Source organism: Oncorhynchus mykiss, chromosome 23 (genome assembly GCF_013265735.2).
Source record: "Oncorhynchus mykiss isolate Arlee chromosome 23, USDA_OmykA_1.1, whole genome shotgun sequence".
In the NCBI taxonomy this organism is placed as follows: Eukaryota; Metazoa; Chordata; class Actinopteri; order Salmoniformes; family Salmonidae; genus Oncorhynchus; species Oncorhynchus mykiss.
Window position 1 is genome coordinate 17889272 of NC_048587.1, and position 21390 is coordinate 17910661.

At 40.6% G+C, this 21390-nt stretch overlaps 1 protein-coding gene across 3 annotated transcripts in view; it reads left to right on the forward strand.

Annotated features, from left to right (window-relative positions):
- The first annotated feature begins 1619 nt into the window (after positions 1 to 1619).
- The window catches only part of LOC110502368 (synapse differentiation-inducing gene protein 1), a 34241-nt gene continuing 14470 nt past the window's right edge, over positions 1620 to 21390 (forward strand). Inside the window, exons 1-3 of one of the 3 annotated variants that reach the window (XR_002470322.2) lie at positions 1620 to 2116; positions 4737 to 5409; positions 11265 to 11402. Coding sequence is in view for 2 of the 3 variants with exons in the window: in XM_021580336.2 (XP_021436011.1) it covers positions 4843 to 5409; positions 11265 to 11402 (705 nt within the window). In the remaining variant the exon portion in view is untranslated. Of the gene's footprint in view, positions 2117 to 2666; positions 2829 to 4736; positions 5410 to 11264; positions 11403 to 21390 lie in introns of those variants that run through there. The other 2 variants (XM_021580336.2, XM_021580335.2) reach the window with 2 other exon arrangements.

Genomic DNA, 21390 nt, shown 5'->3' on the forward strand with positions numbered 1-21390 from the left:
CATTCACTTTCTTCTTGGTAAGCAACTCCAGTGTAGATTAGGCCTTGTGTTTTAGGTTATTGTCCTGCTGAAAGGTGAATTCATCTCCCAGTGTCTGGTGGAAAGCACACCGAACCAGATTTTCCTCCAGGATTTTACCTGTCACATACAATTATCTGTAAGGTCCCTCAGTCGAGCAGCGAATTTCAAACAGATTTAACCATAAAGACCAGGGAGTTTTTCAAGTGCCTCACAAAGAAGGGCATCTGTTGGTAGATATATCATTTGAGCATGGTGAAGGTATAAATTACACTTTGGATGGTGTATCAATACACCCAGTCACTACAAAGATACAGGCGTCCTTCCTAACTCAGTTGCCAGAGTGGAAGGAAACTGCTCAGGGATTTCACCATGAGGCCAATGGTGAGTTTAAAACAGTTACAGAGTGTAATGGCTGTGATAGAAGAAAACTGAGGATGGATCAAAAACATTGTAATTACCTTATTGACAAAGTGAAAAGAAGGAAGTATGTACAGAATACAAATATTCCAAAACATGCACCCTGTTTGCAACAAGGCACTAAAGTAATACTGCAAAAAACGTGGCCAAGCAATTACCTTTTTGTCCTGAATACAAAGTGTTATGTTTGGGGCAAATTCAATACAACACATTACTGAGTACCACTCTCCATATTTTCAAGCATAGTGGTGGCTGCATCATGTTATGGGTATGCTTGTCATCGGTAAGGACTGGGGAGGATAAGAAATCAATGGAATGGAGCTAAGCAGGGGTACAGAGAAGAGGTAGTCATTCAAAAATCATGTTAAACACTATTATTGCACACAGTGAGTCCATGCAACTTTTGAGACTTGTTAAGACATTTTTTATTTAGGCTCGCCATAACAATATCATTCCACTTTGACATTATGGGGTATTGTGTGTAGGCCAGTGACAAATAAAAACTAAATGTAATCAATCCATTTTAAATTCAGGCTCTAACACAACAACATTTGGAAAACATGAATACATTACAACAAGCTCATGCATGCATGTAGATCTTGAAGGAAAGCATTTGATCAGAATAAATCAGCCAAATCAAGCAAACTTATATTTGAAACTGATTGGTCACACTTCAAATCAGGATATTTACACAATTTCATAATCACTCATGAGGTTTTTATTTTTTGCTTAGCTTAGTTCATAATCAATTGTATCTGTACATTGGAGCTGTCTGGTGCTGAAATATATTGTTTTTTAGATATCAAAAGACTATATGCAAATATATGCAAAAAATGATTCATTCTTTGAATTTAATTTCTGTTCAACAAGATTTAAAGTAGCACCTCTTGTTGTTCAAGCACAGATACACATGGGGGCAGCATCCGATTATTTGATAGACAAGCAAGAAACTCAATAATGCCTCCTTCAACAACCACAACATTACATTGTCATATTTGTAAATATAAAATGAGGTATCGGATTTACCTAATATAATGTAGCAGATGGGTTACTTAACCATGGTTCATTGATATTGATGGTTCATTGATAATGTAATCCTCTTCAAAAACCCTATATTTCAGCATGAAAATGTATGAAAACGAGTTGGAAGAACCCGCATTCTTTAGGACCATGGGGTAAACTGTTCCATTTTGCTTGGGACCTTCATCCAACACTAGACTGATAGCCTAGGTAAGGTCTGAAAGGTTTCTATTCGACACTTTCACATACAAAGCACAGTGCAGCTGCCTTCGCTTCGCAAGTAAGATGCTCTTCTTGTGGTATGTCTGTAGCTTGTGTTGCTTGCATGCTGCTGCATCTGTTCCCGCTGGATTCATCCAATCTGAGCAGAAGCCAACTGCAACACCCCCATTGCAGGCACACAAAAGAAAAGTGTAATTGACTGATGTTTTTTGCTCTGCTTTTTGGAGGGTGGAAATCGGACTGTTGAGGTTTGGCTTTAACACTTTTGGGCAGATTAGGCGGAGACTCTGAGTTCTGGCTAGATGTATATGGGATAGCTTGTAGAGAATTACCAGAGAAAGGGAACGAGCCCTGACGGATTGATAAACCCTCTGTCCACTTATGTTTCCCACGGGATCCAGCCTAATCGCCGCAGAACGCCCTTTCACCTTGGAAGGTAAGTGTGTGTGTGAATGTCTTGCCAGTCAGATCACGAACAAGTAGGTTACAGCAATGAATGTTTGCACCAAGATGACACCAGCGCATAACCAAATAACACTGTCTTCGTAAATTATTCACAATTCAAATATAACTGTAACCTACATTTGTCAATTTTATTCACGACATTGGGTTTTAAAGAATTGAGGAGAGTGCGAAGAACACAAGCAAGCCTATAAATGTTAGTTAGCCACTGGGAAAATACGTCATTTAAACGTCTAGTTTAGATTTACATTAGGTTGAGATGTAAACTAATGTGAATTCAACAAAATTTCACTATGTCACTGGATTTAGGTTAAAGGTTGGGTGAAAAAAAGACGAAATTCCCTTATGTTGATTACTTTTTGCAAATCCAATCAGTTTTCCACGTTGATTCAACGTCATCAGATGTATTTTTGTTGTTGTTGAAATGACGTGGAAACAACGTTGATGCAACCAGTTTTTGCCCAGTTGGTATTTTCATTGATTCGTTTTTTTGGGCGATGCAGATAAATTTACCAAAGGGGTAGGCTACTAGCTTTTTTGAATACATATGCTTCACGTTTCACAATAACATCAACGACATTGCCGCATTTCCGCGTGGGCTGTATATCAAATAAGGCTGATTTTGTTTCAAGATGAGTGATGGATGTCTGGGCCCTGACGACGGTCCCGTGCTCATTACAAACAAGGTAAACAAAGGACCTTGAATGACAGCACCATGGATAGCTCCTCCATTCACCGGAGGAGACTTCGTGCGGCTATTTTGATCCGGCGCTGACCATGTTTTAGCCTACTTCTCCATTCACATGTGTCATGTCCTACACTTGGAATAGTTTACACTCTAATCCATTCAAATGGACTAAGTTATTTTACTGAACCAGTATTGCATGCATGCTATGTATATTATGAAAATTCAAGGAAATTGGCCAACCCTTAGCCTGGCTATAACCCGCAAACTGAGATACTGTATATTGCTTTCATGGAAAGTTAAATTGTCGACTGGTAGGCTACCCTAACACTCATTATTTGAAAACGTTAACATTATCTGGCCTGATTGATAGCTTCCAAACATATACTTTTCTGTATTTAAAAAAAAATGTCAATAGCGGTCATTGGACTGTATGGAAACATGATCTTCACTGTTTCCATTGTATTTTAGTGTTGCAAGGGGGGACCAATTGTCACTTCATTTCACATTCTCAATTCATTGACTTCTTGTCAACAGGGAGCTATAGTCCCTTTCAAAGTGGCCCATCTAGTATCTTTTCAGAAGAATGACTCTCCCATTATTGTCTGTATTGCAAGGCTAGTTATGTACTCCAATGGTTTCAGAGGCTCAGTGCCGAGTCAAGCCTTTAAAAGCTTGTGAGGGCCAATTGTGGTCATATGCTCAGAGATAGCACTGTGTTGTGACTGCCACTGAGCCAAAACGTGACCTGCTAGATATTCTCATAATGTAAATAGAGATTGCAATGTTGAACAGTTGAAGGACTCTCCCTCCAATAGGCTTTAGCTTTGACATTGGCTTTGAGCATTGAAGGTGATAGAAAGGGAACAGTGGCAGTCCATTTTAATTCCACTGGAGCCTTTAATTAGCTAATTAAAGCAAGAACATGCTTTAAAGCTGTTGGTTAACTTTCCCCGAGGCCATGAATGCAAAGCAGGTCATTGAACTCTTCAGTAAAAGACGAAAAGCAAACAAATGAAGGCTTGAAATTAAGCCAAGGGAGTCCCAATACCTCCCACATTCAGTGAGGCGTTTAATTGGTCACAGGGTTCTGCACGGGAATCTGTTCTCACAGTCTGTGGCAATACACTCAAAAACTGCCCAGGATGTCTTGTCCATTTGAGCCTCCCCTGCAGTGGCCCGTTTCTCATCCTGCACACACAGTTTACTGCTGAACCTAGCAAAAATGGCCTTTTCATTCCAGGCCTTGGCAAGGTAGAGCATGCCGATAGATTATCAATGGCTCTGACATGAAACGTCACTGCATATGCAGGGTCTACATTTGCATGGTTGAAAAGCAAAATCTTGCAGGCTGAGAGAGGGATCGAGGGTGAGGCGTGTGTGTGTTTTTGTGTTTGGATGTGCATGCGGGCATGTGTGTGTTTGCCAACAAAATGTATTTGTTGGTACATACCCCACCAGATAAAAGGCAAAGTGATATAGGTTGGGAGTTAGAAGTGCCTTAGGCAGCAACGAACACCTTGGGATTTAATGCTTGGCAGGGTTTATGTTTTGTGACTAGCAGCTGTGCCACTAAATCTTCACAGAGATGGTGGCTGTTAATTGACAAAACACTCCTCTTCACTTTTTCTTAAACCTTCTACCTGGCCATGTTTCTGACTGAGCTGGATTCACCAAAATAAATCAACATGTACAAGACTACATGAAAATAGGCAGAATGCCCAACACTGATTTAAAAAAAATAATAATTCTCATTTGAAATACAAATTCAGTAACCTAAATAGAGGAAGTATGAACGGTTTAAAGCTTTGTCTGGGTTTATACTGCTTTTGATGAAAACAACAACAAGGCAAATTGAATACAAAATACCTTTTTATCTGCTAAACCATTTTAATATGACCTCCCACAGGAGAGTGCAGCCTGCCATCCCATGCCTTCCCCAACCCAAGGCCCCTATGAGAGAGGCCTTTAAAGAGGAGGGGATTTGATCAAACAATCCAGCTCTCTAAGCCAGGATGGAGAGTGGACCAGGACAGGGAGCGGGGTCAGGCTCGAGCCAGGCTGTGGAGGCTGAGCCCCCCATCCAGCGGATGACTTCTCCAATCGGGAGAGGAAGGAATGCAGGGCTGGCCTCCTGCAAGCACAACGGTCTGATCAACACCCGCAGCTTGATGGTAGAGACTAAAGAAGGGCTGGTGTCGGTGTACTCGGCCCCCCAGTATCAGGGTCACATGGTGGTCAACCTGTCCCCTCAGCAGGAGCAGAATGGTCAGGGGGTGGGCGGAGGAGGGGGACCCCCACAGCTGCTCAACCCCAGCGCTCTGCCCCAGGGCATGGACCCCTGCTTCAGGCCCAATCTGATCCTGTACTCTGAAAACATGCTGCGGGCCTGGGGGGATGGAGGAGTCGGGGATTGCTGTGAGACCACCTTCATAGAGGACTTGGCATCCGGCTCCTCTGCTGCCTCCAAGGATGGGCTGATGTTTGCCGATGGAAAGTTCCTGGAACTGTCTGTGGAGGATGCAAAGATCCAGACCCTGTCTTATGACATTGACGATGATGATGAGTTCCAAGAGCTGGAGGTAAGGCTCGGTTGGCTCTGTCTTTTATCATAATACATTAGAATGTAAACATTTTAAGGGATGGCTATATGTATGAAACACATGAATGTATTTCTGTATGGTTAGAAGTTTCTATTATATGTTTCTATTATTGCATTTAGAGCCAAATACAAATGGACCAGATGGATTACAGAAGTTTTTGTCTGAAGGACGAAGATCACTTGGGTCCTTGAAGCTGTTCACAGAGAGCAACGTTTTATGCTTGACATCTGATAAATATCAGGCTTTTCATAGGCTGCCTCAGCATGAAAGAGGCTCTGTTGAGAATTCAGAGAGGCTAGAATGGAGAAAGGAGACAGGTGAGGAGAGATGATAGAGGAGAACAGAGGAGTTGGGAGAAGAAGAGAAATAGGAGGAAAAGGGAGAGGCAGTCTGGACCACTGGGTATCTACTGCGTCTGACTGTCTCTGCCAACTGTTCTGAGTCAGGTGTAGCACAGCCCAGGAGGCTTCTGGACAGACCAGGCAGGAGAAGACATGTACTGTATGTGGGCTCAGATGGCTATCTTGTGGATATATCATTTCCCTATCCCTGTGTTTATGTGACCTTCAAAGACTAGTTATTTATATACTACATGTTTGCTGGTCAACACTAAACTGTTGGTTTCTGGTATTGCCATGGTTTCTGGTGGTTGTCACTGGAGCAGTCAAGGTGAACACCCTTTTTATAGTGCATTCTTAATTTGAGTTAATAAGATCTTTATTACAGTATGTTGTAATACTTTAGAGAAAGCAACAAAAAAACTTCCCTTCTTCATTTTGCCCTTATTCAGTAGAAAATTAGCTCAGTGGATTCTCAACGTGGGTTCTTTGAAATACACAGCAATGTAATAATGTACAGTTGAAGTCGGAAGGTTACATACACTTAGGTTGGAGTCATTAAAACTAATTTTTCAACCACTCCACAATTTCTTGTTAATTAACAAACTATAGTTTTGGCAAGTCGGTTAGGACATCTACTTTGTGCATGACACAAGTAATTTTTCCAACTATTGTTTACAGACAGATTATTTCACTTATAATTCACTGCATCACAATTCCAGTGGGTCAGAAGTTTACATACACTAAGTTGACTGTGCCTTTAAACATATTGCAAAATCCAGAAAATTATGTCATGGCTTTAGAAGGTTCTGATAGGCTAATTGACATAATTTGAGTCAATCGGAGGTGTACCTGTGGATGTATTTCAAGGCCTACCTTCAAACTCAGTGCCTCTTTGCTTGACATCATGGGAAAATCAAAAGAAATAAGCCAAGACCCCAGAAAAAAATTGTAGACCTCCACAAGTCTGATTCATCCTTGGGAGCAATTTCCAAAAACCTGAAGGTACCACATTCATCTGTACAAACAATAGTACGCAAAAATAAACGCCATGGGTGTAACGTTCGTCGTCTTCCTCTGATGAGGAGTAAGAGAGGTCGGACCAATTTGCAGGGTGGTATGTGTCCATTTTAATAATACAAACTGAACACTATACAAATACAAAATAACAAAGTGAAAGACAGAAACGAAAACCCAAACAGTTCCGTGTGGAACACACAGACACAGAAAACATTCACCCACGAAACACTGGTGTAAAAAGGCTACCTAAGTATGATTCTCAATCAGAGACAACTAACGACACCTGCCTCTGATTGAGAACCATACCAGGCCAAACGCAAAATACAACATAGAAAAACAAACAGACTGCCCACCCCAACTCACGCATTGACCATACTAAAACAAAGACAAAACAAAGGAACTAAGGTCAGAATGTGACAATGGGACCACGCAGCTGTTATACCGCTCAGGAAGGAGACGCGTTCTGTCTCCTAGAGATGAACGTACTTTGGTGCGAAAAGTGCAAATCAATCCCAGAACAACAGCAAAGGACCTTGTGAAGGTGCTGGAAGAAAACAGGTACAAAAGTATCTATATCCACAGTAAAACAAGTCCTATATCAACATAACCTGAGAGGCTGCGCAGCAAGAAAGAAGCCACTGCTCCAAAACCGCCATAAAAACTCCAGACTATGGTTTGCAACTGCACATGGGGACATGTGGTCTGATGAAACAAAAATATAACTATTTGGCCATAATGACCATCATTATGTTTGGAGGAAAAAGGGGGTGGAGAACACCTTCTCAACCGTGAAGCACGGGGGTGGCAGCATCATGTTGTGGGGTTGCTTTGCTGCAGGAGGGACTGGTGCACTTCACAAAATAGATGGCATCATGAGGAGAAAATTACGTGGATATATTGAAGCAACATCTCAAGACATCAGTCAGGAAGTTAAAGCTTGGTCGCAAATGGGTCTTCCAAATGGACAATGACCCCAAGCATACTTCCAAAGTTGTGGCAAAATGGCTCAAGGACAACAAAGTCAAGGTATTGGAGTGGCCATCAGAAAGGCCTGACCTCAATCCTATAAAACATTTGTGGGCAGAACTGAAAAAGTGTGTGCGAGCAAGGAGGCCTACAAACCTGACTCAGTTACACCAGCTCTGTAAGGAGGAAATGGGCCAAAATTCACCCAACTTATTGAGGGAAGCTTGTGGAATGCTACCCGAAACGTTTGACCCAAGTTAAACAATTTAAAAGCAATGCTACTAAATACTAATTGAGTTTATGTAAACTTCTGACCTCCTGGGACTATAATGAAAGAAAGAAAATCTGAAATAAATCATTCTCTCTATTATTATTCTGACATTTTCACATTCTTAATAGAAAGTGGTGATCCTAACTGACCTAAGACAGGGAATATTTACTACGATTAAATGTCAGGAATTGTGAAAAACTGAGTTTAAATGTATTTTGCTATGGTGTTTGTAAACATCCTACTTCAACTGAATGAGGTGCCCACAGAATAATTATTAACACTTAACATGATTCCCGTGGGTTTCTGTTATTGGACTGCCCTTCACAACGTTCTTACAGTACTTGTGGAGTAAAACATGTATAAGCCTTCCAAATTTACATAGGCTGTCTAAGTTACTATCTAAGTCCCTTCAATTATCATATATCATTTACTGTGTACTCTGGTATTTTTCATAGAACGTTGAAGTCTGTCTCAGAATCTAGTTAATGGAGCATCTGACTCTTCTATTATACAGCCACATTTCTGACTCCATTACCGTCGGATTTAGGCACTGTGTCTGGAATGAGATTTGTGAATTACAGTTCTTTGGCGTCTTGCTCAGAATCCATCTGAAGTTAATTAGCAAGAGTTCTGAAGAGGTGCAAGGATTTCTTGTAGTTTCCTGCTAATCCACCCTCCAGGACAAGAATGTCCTCATAATTAGGGCAATGCTTTTTTGGCTTTTTTTGGGGGGGCACTTTGCTTTCACCAGTATTTCCAGCATGAGTCAATGAAACCAACCATGGAAGTATATTGCATTTGGTTTGATTGACTCTCCCCTTTAACTGCCCCTAACTGACCCATTTTTAGCTACAATTTACAAGTCCGTTGGAAAGGATCAGCTTGAGCAAAGTGAGGTTTAGAATCACTGAACTACAAATAGTATTCCCTGACAAATAATAGGCATTGTGCAATTAAGGTCACAGAGGTACGCCACCGCTGACTTAGGCGATTCCCCCACCAAACACACATGCACAACCAGACATTGATTGATTGATTGATTGACTGGAGACAATTAAAATAACATTTCCTAGAACTTTCTACCTGCAGCAAACCCAGTGGATCATGCTGGAAATTAAGGTAAAAGCAGCTTTTTTTTTAAAGGCCATAAAGCATGGCCCTACAGCCTGAATTCAAAATGGATTCAATCTACACACGATACCCCATAATGAAAAAGTTGATTTTTTTTCTCTCAAATTTCTTCAGAGTGAAATACATTAAATATTTAATATACATAAGTATTCACACCTCTGAGTCAATACCTTTTAGAATCACCTTTGGCAGCGATTACAATTGTGAGTCTTTCTGGGTAAGCCTGAAAGAACTTTGAACACCTGGATTGTACAATATTTGCATATTATTATTTAAAAAATTATTCAAGCACTGTCAAGTTGGTTGTTGATCATCGCTAGACAGCCATTTTCAAATCTTGCCATTATCAATTTTTTATTTTTTTTACCTCCTTTTCTCCCCAATTTCATGGTATCCAATTATTAGTAGTTACTGTCTTGTCTCATCGCTACAACTCCCGTACGTGCTCGGGAGAGATGAAGGTCGAAAGCGATGCGTCCTCCGAAACACAACCCAAGCAAGCCGCACTGCTTCTTAACACAGTGCGTATCCAACCCGGAAGCCAGCCGCACCAATGTGTCGGAGGAAACACCGTACACCTAGCGACCTGGTTAGCATGCACTGCACCCGGCCCGCCATAGGAGTCGCTAGCGCGCGATGAGACAAGGACATCCCTACCGGCCAAACCCTCCCTAACCCGGACGACTCTAGGCCAGTTGTGCTTCGCCCCATGGACCTCCCGATCGCGGTGAGTCGCGGCCGACTGTGCCACCAGTCTCTGCGATGCAGTGCCTTAGACCACTGCACCACTCGGGAGACCACCTTGCCATATATTTTTAAGGCGATTTAAGTCAAATTTAACTAGGCCACTCAGGAACATTCAATGTCATCTTGGTAAGCAACTTCAGTGTATGTTTGCCTTGTTTTAGGTTATTGTCATGCTGAAGGGTGAATTTGTCTTCCAATGTCTGTTGGAAAGCAAACTGAAAAAGGTTTTCCTCTAGGATTTTGCCTGTGCTTAGATCTATTTCATTTCTTTTTATCCTAAAAAACTCCCTATTCCTTGCCGATGACAAGCATACTCATAACAATATGCAGTCACCACAATGCTTGAAAATATAAAGAGTGATGCTCAGTGAGTGATGTGTTGGATTTCCCCCAAACATAACACTTTGTATTCAGGACATAAAGCAAATTTTTTGCAGTTTTCATTTAGTGCCTTATTGCAAACAGGATGCATGTTTTGAAATATTTTTTACTCTGTACAGACTTCCTTTTCACTCTGTTATTTAGGTTAATGTTGTTGATCCATCCTCAGTTTTCTCCTGCCACAGCCATTAAACTGTTTTAAATTCACCATTGGCCTCATGGTGAAATCCCTGAGCGATTTCCTTCCACTCTGGCAACTGAGTTAGGAAGGACGCCTGTATCTTTGTAGTAACTGGGTTTATTGATACACCATCCAAAGTATAATTAATAACTTCACCATGCTCAAAAGGATACTCAATGTCTGATGTACCAATAGCTGACCTTCTTTGAGAGGGATTGGAAAAACTCTCTAGTCTTTGTGGTTCAATCTGTGGTTCAACTTCACTGCTCGTCTGAGGGACCTTAGAGATAATTGAATGTGTAGGGTACATCGATGAGGTAGTCATTCAAAAATAATGTTAAACCTGATTATTATTATTATTGAATTCAGGCTGTAACACAAAAAAAATTGGAAAAAGTCAAGGGGTGTGAATACTTTCTGAAGGCACTGTGTTTAAGTGAGAGAGAGGAAGCAGAGAGAGAGAGCGAGAGAGAGCGAGGTGGTGGGTTGTTTTTTGCCCATCATTGTCCAGCTGGCATGGCTAGTCGTGCCCCTGTCTGGGTGAACATATGTACAGGGCCGTCCCGGTGCAAATCGACTGCTAGAGAGCCCAACTGTGCAAGCTGTCAGTGTATTTACAAACCTGTGCTGAGGTGAGGAAAACAAGAGGTCATCTGTAGTCTATAAAGACAGAAAATCATTTTAACGAAACATTAGCAAGGCCACCCTATGATGCGCTACGTTGCAGTCTTCTGTAGACCTCTCTCCTTTCTTGACATGCAGTATTCACTCAAAGTATTCACTCTTTGTGCTTTCACAGAGCGAGTACTCGAGCGACTCCGAGAGTGAGGACAACTTCCTCATGATGCCACCAAGAGACCACTTGGGCCTGAGCGTCTTCTCCATGGTGTGCTGCTTCTGGCCCCTGGGGATCGCTGCCTTCTACCTGTCCCACGAGGTAAGTACTACTGTACTGTCAATGACTCAACACCACGGCATGGTCACCGCAAGCATTTACAGTAAATATCAAGGCAGTCTTAGGAGAATGTGTATAACATCAGACAATAACTAACCGAAATAAGTCAATCATTTCTAGATTTACATTTTGTTTATTAGGACCCTCATTAGCTACTGCACATGCTGCAGCTACTCTTCCTGAGGTCCACATTAAACGTAAAAATAGATGACAAAGTACAGAACAGATAGAGACAATAACAAAAGATGTGACATTAAATTCAAACAAGAGTTATATATTAGAAAGACACCAAGAGACAACAAGAATACTATTTCACATTATTCATATATACAGTGGCTTGCGAAAGTATTTACCCCCTTGGAATATTTCCTATTTTTTTGTCTTACAACCTGGAATTAAAATTGATTTTTGGGGGGTTTGTATCATTTGATTTACACAACATGCCTACCACTTTGAAGATGCAAAATATTTTTTTGTGTGAAACAAACAAGAAATAAGACAAAAAAACTGAAAACTTGAGCGTAACTATTCCCCCCCCTAGGTCAATACATTGTAGAGCCACCTATTGCAGCATTTACAGCTGCAAGTCTCTTGGGGTATGTCTCTACAAGCTTGGCACATCTCGGTACTGGGATTTTTGCCCATTCTTCAAGGCAAAACTGATCCAGCTCCTTCAAGTTGGATGGGTTCTGCTGGTGTACAGAAATCTTTATGTCATACCACAGATTCTCAATTGGATGGAGGTCTGGGCTTTGACTAGGCCATTCCAAGACATTTAAATGTTTCCCCTTAAACCACTTGAGTGTTGCTTTAGCAGTATGCTTTGGGTCATTGTCCTGCTGGAAGGTGAACCTCCATTCAAGTCTCAAATCTCCGGAAGACTGAAACAGGTTTTCCTCAAGAATTTCCCTGTATTTAGCGTCATCCATCATTCCTTCAATTTTGACCAGTTTCCCAGTCTCTGCTGATGAAAAACATCCCCACAGCATGATGCTGCCACCACCATGCTTCACTGTAGGGATGGTGTTCTCGGGGTGATGAAAGGAGTTGGGTTTGCGCCAGACATAGCGTTTTCCTTGATGGACAAAAAGCTACATTTTAATCTCATCTGACCAGAGTACTTTCTTCCATATGTTGGGAAGTCTCCTACATGCCTTTTGGCGAACACCAAATGTGTTTGCTTATTTTTTTCTTTAAGCAATGGCTTTTTTCTGGCCACTCTTCCATAAAGCCCAGCTCTTTGAAGTCTACGGCTTGAAGTGGTCCTATGGACAGATACTCCAATCTCTGCTATGGAGCTTTGTAGCTCCTTCAGGGTTATCTTTGGTCTCTTTGTTGCCTCTCTGATCAATGCCCTCCTTGCCTGGTCCGTACATTTTGGTGAGCGGCCCTCTCTTGGCAGGTTTGTTGTGGTGCCATATTCTTTCCATTTTTTAATAATGGATTCTATGGTGCTTTTTGGGATGTTCAAAGTTTCTGATATATTTTTTATAACCCAACCCTGATCTGTTCTTCTCCACAACGTTGTCCCTGACCTGTTTGGAGAGCTCCTTGGTCTTCATGGTGTCGCTTGCTTGGTGGTGCCCCTTGCTTAGTGGTGTTGCAGACTCTGGGTCCTTTCAGAACATATGTATATATACTGAGATCATGTGACACTTTCATTGCACACATTAATTGCACACATTAATTAAACTTATTATGTGACTTCGGAAGGTAATTGGTTGCACCAGATTTCATTTAGGGGCTTCATAGCAAAGGGGGTGAATACATATGCACTCAACACTTTTTTAGAATGTTTTGAAACAAGTTATTTTTTTCATTTCACTTCACCAATTTGGACTATTTTGTATATGTCCATTACATGAAATTCAAATAAAATTATATATTTAAATTACAGGTTGTAATGCAACAAAATAGGAAAAACACCAAGGGGGATGAATACTTTTGCAAGGCAATGTACATATTCATATACAGTACCGTTAAATTGGATATTTAGAAAAGAGGTGAGGCGCTGTGATACAAGAAGATTTGTTATCTGTTTTTTAAAGCTGGACTTGCTTTTTGCCCGAGTAACTTCTGGAGGCAGAGCATTCCACAATGACATGGCTCTATGCCAGTGGAGGCTCCTCAGAGGAGGAAAGGGAAGACCATCCTCAGTGAATTTCATAAAAATACAAATAGTGAAACATTAAAAAAGTTATTCTTTCTAGATAAAACTATACTACATGTTTTCCAGTCACCAAATAATTGATTAAAACACACTGTTTTGCAATGAATGTCTACAGTAGCCTCAACAACAATCTGTATGGTATCACCATGGTGTAGCTGGAGGACAGCTAGTTTCTGTCCTCCTCTGGGTACATTGATTTCAATACAAAACTTAGGAGGCTCGTGGTTCTCATGCCCTTCCATAGACTTACATAGTAATTATGACAACTTCCGGAGGACATCCTTCAACCTATCAGAGCTCTTGCCGCATGAACTGACCACCCAATGTTGTCCACCCAGTCAAAGGGCCAGAGAATGAATCTAGTACTGAAAGCATAAGTTACAGCTAGCTAGCACTGCAGAGCATAAAATGTGGTGAGTAACATTTAAATCTGTTTTTTGTTTGGTACCGTAAAGAAATCCATAGTGGCATGCCTGGTGGGGTATGTACACTGAGTGTACAAAACATTAAGGACGCCTGCTCTTTTCGTGACATAGCTTTCACCTGGATTCACCTGGTTAGTCTATGATACCTTATTGATGTTACTTATTAAATCCACTTCAATCAGTGTAGATGAAGGGCAGGGGGTTAAAAAAATGTAAGCCTTGAGACATGGTTTGTGTATGTGTGCCATACAGAGGGTCAATGGGCAAGACAAAATATTTAAGTGCCTTTGAACGGGGTATGGTTGTACAGTAGGTGCCAGGCGCACCGGTTTGTTTCAAGAACTGCAACCCTGCTGTGTTTTTCATGCTCAACAGTTTCCGTGTGTATCAAGAATGGTCCACCACCCAAAGGACATCCAGCCAACTTAACACAACTGTGGGGGTGCAACTCAATATTAGGAAAGTGTCCTTAATGTTTTGTACACTTAGTGCATGTCTGTTTGAAGTGTATGCAAATAGATTATACAAGTGGTTAGGCATTTTCAACACACAAATGTTTCTTAAAATCCCATATAAAAACAACATTAATTCACCTTGAGAGGAAGATAAGAGTGGACCTGATGAAGATGGTAGGTAGTTGTTTTCCCTGTGTGTGTAACGATCTCATATATCTGTGAGCTGCTCGAAGCCTCTGGCAGAGGCCTGCTACCCACACTGCATCACTCTGGTCTGACTGCACATCACGACTCACACCTACATCTCTCTCTCTCATTCTCCAGCTTTAAAAAAAACTCTGCTTGGTTGGCATGGGCAACACAGCCCACACTAAAATCAATTCCCTAAAATCCAACTACAAAGCCTAGCAGACGCAGAATAAAAAATGTAGCAGGCTGGATTTAAAACAACATCGCCATGGTGGGAGGTTTTGAAAAGCTTTAGGGTATTATCAAAGATAAGCTATTCAAAGCAGCCATTGAAAGATCCTGAAAGGAGCAGGACAGGAAAACATTTTGAGCCTCAGTGATTTTAAAACACATGCACAAACTCATGTTAAGTAAATCTCTTCTGATCATCTTCCTTCTTTGAGTTGTCCTCAATTGATACTGACACTTTGGGATTTAGAAAAATCAAAGGTGGTCGGCAAAACATAATGAAGGAAAATGCAGCCTTGAGAAAGCAACCCACGTACACAAAATAGATGTCGAAATCTTCACTTCATCATTTAAAAAAATACTATAGACACAATTTACTGTGTGTGCAGAATGGATAGGCATGGATATAAGTGTGTTTATTGGATCTAAAGAGTTAGAAGCCAGAACCTTATAATTAAGAACATTGTTAGTATTTACATAACCATGCATAGATCGATATTCTTAAAGCAAGGAACTGCTGCAGTACGGCTCAATTTTCTGCTACAGTCTGTATTTATGTGTACTCTAGATAAACCATGTTGTCTACCGCCCACACATACAGGGTTTCTGCCATAGCATAGGTTCTCTTTCAACACCTCCCTCAGGAGTTTGTGTTTCAGATATCAGTCATCTTAACCCATTTGTTACCAAATTTCTCTCAGACATGCCACTATGCAAATCTAATGCCATTAGTAACCTTAAGGGGGATCTTCAATGCTGCAGACATGTTTTGGTACCCTTCCCCAGATCTGTGCCTAGACACAATCCTGTCTCGGAGCTCAACGGACTATTCCTTCGACCACATGGCTTGGTTCTTGCTCTGACATGCACTGTCAACTGTGGGACCTTATATAGACAGGTGTGTGCCTTCCCAAACCATGTCCAACCAATTGAATGAACCACAGGTGGAATCCAATCAAGTTGTAGAAACATCTCAAAGATGATCAATGGAAACAGGATGCATGAGTCTCATTGCAAAGGGTCTGAATACTTATACAAATAAGGTATTTCTGTTAGATTTTTTTTTATACATTTGCAAACATTTCTAAAAACCTGTTTTCTCTTTTCTCATAATGGGGCATTTTGTGTGTAGATTGCTTCGGATTTATTATTTATTTAATCAATTTTAGAATAAGGCTGTAACATAACAAAATGTGGAAAATGTCAAGGGGTCCGAATACTTTACGAAGGCAGTGTACATACATCACATGCCCCATTATCACATCACCCATTATAAGACATTGTAGTTAATATTACCAAGTCTATTAAAACTGGAATATCTGACTATAAAGCTGAAGGATAAATAGGAACATGCACAAGAATAATAACAAGAAAGGTCTGAGAATGGAATAAATATATTCTATACCATATCATTGTAAAATGAATGAAATCACATACAAGGCACAAAGCTTAGGTTACAAGGCAATACTGACATTAACAAAACAAAGTATTGACCGGGCATTAACAAAACATTGAAAATGTAGGCACATACCGTATGTCAACTACATTATTTTTGCAAAGAAAATAGTAAAACATTTCAACAATGTTTTTTAAGTTGTTGAATACAGACTTCTGGTGGCAAATTCATCTGTAAACGTACACCTTGGAGAAATTGTGACCATTTTGAGAAATCATATGAAACTTCTGTGAATCATACTAGACACCTTTAATAATGCATAATATGATACATTTGTTTAGAGGTACAACTTTAACTTCTTTAGAGCTTGTAAAGTAGAAAAGCTTTGTGCTCTCACTTTTGTGACCCATGGGATTAAATAGGTTAAGTGCACTTTAATCAAGATCAGGTTACTCCTTATGGGCTCTTTCTGTGAAAATGTGCCTCAATCTTACTCTCAAAGCAAAGCAGACCAGAAAGCAACTTCTGTGTCAATGGTAGGACGTCAGTAAGAGCTGTGTTTTGAGTATTGCACTTTGGTTACAGGCCGTAGCCATTTTAATTGGTTGCCTTTACCTTTTGTACTGCTCAACACTCCAATTCATTTCCTCCTTTGAGGAGGAACAAAGCAATCAATGCACAGCTCTTTGGGGCGACAGGGTGTAGGAAAAAAAGCTTTAACCACATCAAATCTAGATTTCATGGGTGAGATTGCAGGGGACCCCCCACCCCCTAAACCAATCTGTCAGAATGACTTTGATTTTAGCAATTCATTTCTGCACATTATTAGCTGCAGTTATTGTACTGAATGAGATACAGGACATCATCATCATGATCGTTGTCGTCTTGTCTTTCTTCCTCCCGTTCTTCATCATTATTGCATTGGTACCCCTGATAGTTTTTACGTCTTACGTGGTAATGATGCCATTTTCTGAGAGCAGTTAAGTGTTACTACTATATGTTATTATATCGATCAACAGCTCCCAGCATCCTTACTCCTTACTCTTATGTTACTGTCTCAAACTCAAAGGACATGCATGGATTGGCTTTTATCGAAGTGGAAACTCCCAGACTGATTCAGACTGAATCTAAGGTCATTATGCTGAAACATAAGCCTGTTTGTATGTCCCTTCAATCTATACTCCAATCAATACAGACAGAGTGACCATTTTTCTTTATTTTCCTGAATAATCACCCGTTGAAGTTTCCTGGGGTTAGGAATGTTTTTGGGGGATTTTAAGCTCCTGATTCCCTCCACTTTCATTATTATGACACCAACAGTGAAACAGTTGATGATGACTATGTCCCTCTGACTCATCTGGCAGAGTGGAAGAGCTCTGGTCATCATGCATATTGCAATCACCACCACACTACCTCCCATCTATTCTAAGGCTTAGGAGGAACTATCAGAGAGGGTAGATTGTGAAATACATATTCAAGCAAGGGTTGGTCTCTTCTATAGATGTGCACCAATCCAAGAGCAACCTGGTGGAGAACAAGGGACAATCTGTCCATTTATTATTGTAATTGCCACCTTCTACTGCCTGAAGTGCCTGCCTGGTTGCCAAAATTGCTTGTGCATTAGCAAACTCTTCAGACTTCTTTTTGTCAAACCAATCAAACCATGCTAAAGTACAAACAACTCTGCAACCAGGCTAACTAAAAGCCATTACACAGAGCATAAATCAGAACTGCATGCTCCATTGATCCACAGAGAAATACTGCTGTGTAAATGGACATGCATAACTCTTTGAATATTTAAAGTGCTTTGCTTTGATTTCCCTGGTTTGAATAAGCCTTAAGGTGTTTATTTACTTTCTCCATGGCACTATATAACTCTGGTTTACTAATGAAAGTGTTGTTTTCATGAGGATCCCTCTCTCGGCCCTCACCATCATTCTAGTGACACATTACATGGTTGGACCCAGACAGTTTTAATCAACAGCTGTCGCTGATATATTGCAACTGTGCATCGACAAGACCAAATTGGTGCATGGTGTTCCCTCTTTCTACCCAGCAAGAGCAAACAACGTGTGTCCACGACTATTATCACATAACCCACTTCAATCGCTGTGGTTAAATGGACAGCTTCATCTTTATGCATGTGCCCATTTACCGGCTCACAGATTAATTAAACTGGGGGCGCACTGGCCAAATACAGATTGAACGGCCTGAACACAAGAGACCAGAATGAGATCTGCTGGAAATGAAACAACTGGTCATTTAGCTGCTGTATAAGAATAAGTAACACCTCGTTTAGTTTTGGTTGAGACAGGTATCGTGCTTCTCCACAGGATTACCATTGTCAAAGCCACAGACACAAACAAATAGGAATAGTATTTTACTATTACCTGTACCTCTCAAACATTTCTTCTGTTATTGGCGGATTTTGTGATTTGAGTCATTGGTTGTGCCAATGATTATTGTATTGGAATTGTTATTTATCTATTTTCCTGAGCATACCAGGTCATTGTTATTCTCTGAATAAGGTGTTTGTGTATACAAATGGTGTGATGGAAAAACACATTATGTGCAGCTGAATAATTCCCCTGTTTTTTTTGTCACTGTGAGATATCTTATTTTAATTAAGCTCCATATTATCACATGGGCAAAGTTGAATAGGTCGCGACTCCCTAGAGAGGAGGTATCTCACTGTTTCCGATACCAAACTGCAACAATCTGTTTTAGTAAACCAGTGTGCGTAATCTGATTCACTGCTTTTAGAGTTTACTCCATACAAATAAGCTTTTTATATAATATTTTGGCTAGAGAGAGAGTGTGAGAGTGGGCCTTGTATGGAATAAGCTGGGAACAAATACCTTTTCTGGGCGATGATGGTGATGATCCACAAAGCACAGATTCTTTATTTACTGCATACCATGGATGGGCTTGTATGTCCTTTCCTCTTATCCACAATGACCTACTTCTCTATACTTTCACGTAGTGTTTACAGTACATTTATGTCCCTGTGGATAATAGTGTAGGAGTACTGTATTTAAGTTTGTTTTTGAAATGCAAAATAATTATTTTTAAGGAAACACCTTCAGATCACAAGGGTAAAAGATAACTGTGTAATGTGTTTGTAAAAAAAAAAAAAAAACGTTCATCCTCAGTCGCAAAATGTTGCGGTTTCTCTTCCTCTCCTTCTCCGTACTGCATCTGAAGAACTGCAGTGGCTCCGTGGTTCATTCCTTTTTGCTTTGATTTGATTTGAACTCATTATGCTGACTTGAATTGAACCAGTAATTACAAAATAACTGTTTCTCGCCTGCGCAGAACAATAGGATTGTTAATCGTATTCGCATACTTAGTATGCTCGTTCAATTTATGGAGGGCTGGGTGGAAAATGGGACTGTGTCTGTAAGATTTTCCCAAGACTCAACAACACCCTGTGTGGCATCCTCTAGTTCAAACAGATGATAGTTAGAATGATGAGACACAAACTGGGAGCACTGTGGCTCATTTTCATGCATTTATCAGTCATCTGAAACAGTCTGTATTTTTGAAGGGCTCCTGAGAGTTACTGAGGAATCTTGATCTCACTGTCTTATACTTTAAACAACAACATCGAAGCCATTCTATAGAGATATCTCTCATACTGTATATTCATAAACAGTCATTTTCAGGCCCAACGGAATGTTTCATTGTCCTCATTACAATTCGGTCGACTGCAGCCAAAACCACCATGTCCTGCTGACCTTTCTAAGCATGCAGAAATGTCTTGTCTTTTGTTTCAAATACTGTATGTAACATCATAGACATAACAACACAGATCATTTGTTAACAAAGGCTATTAACGTCGCATAGCTCTGTGAATGGTTCAACTGTGCATGTGTCCTCACTATGTGATGAAGACAGATGGGCTCCCGAGTGGCGCAGTGGTCAAAGGCACTGCATCTCAGTGCTAGAGGCGTCACTACAGACCCTGGTTCGATTCCAGGCTGTATCACAACCGGCCGTGATTGGGAGTCCCATAGGGCGGCGCACAATTGGCCCAGCGTCGTCCGGGTTAGGGTTTGGCCAGGGTAGGCCGTCATTGTAAATAAGAATTTGTTCTTAACTGACTTGCCTAGTTAAATAAAGGTTAAATATATATATTTTTTAAAGGTAGTGAAGGTCAATTTTTGTGTCTATGCCCGGCTTCCCCTCCCCCCTGGGGGAATGTGTGTTACATCAAACACAGAGAGTAATCAAAAAAACTTCCGATTTTAGATGTCACTTGGGCAGAATGCTACCTGATACTGGGGCCACATCTTTCAGCTCGATGCACACTAAATCTGTAACATGGCCTGCAGTTACTCTGCTCAGGTCTGCTATTGATCTTTAAGGTCTCTGTGGAGGCTTATATTTTGGAGGATGGTGGGGGCAGTGGGTGGGAGTTCTCTTTTTTGAAATAATACCATTCAAGCCCAGATTAACCATGGATTAGGGATCCCCACATAGGGGATAATAATCAGCCTTTGGACCTCATGGTAGCATTGTTTGGAGTTGGACAGAGAATGTGTGTGTGTTAGGGGTGGGTTGTCCGTCCAGACACTGTAAATGTAATCTATTATATTAGAGAATAAATTTGACCTCTCAATACAAAGCAGCAGCAAAAGCAGAAAATCATTATTTAAATTAACTTAATCCTTTGCTTCCATGAACAATGCTTTTTGACTAATTGGAGAAATCATCATGCTTCATTTTTTTTAAAGATTACCTCGTTTTGTATATCTCCTTATCTGTAATGAGTACTAGGTTTAAGCTCATATTACCAATGTTTAATTTCACAAAGTAGGAGGCTTTTTAATCGATCTGAAAATGAAGTGATTATTATGTTGCATGTTATTAGTCTTCTTCCTGGTCTGTCTTGTAAGTGCTTCTTTAGTATATTTGTCAGTCAGAAATGTGGGCAAGAGAGTGAATCTTCTATAAAACCTGTTACGGTTTGGAGTATCATTAAGTTCACAAGAGCTAGGGTTAGTCTTGTTGATATAGTGAGCAATTAGGTAATGTCCTAAATGATTCAAGCACATTTGAACCGTGGTTCACTCATGTTTTTGAACATACTGTACTTAGCTTTTCA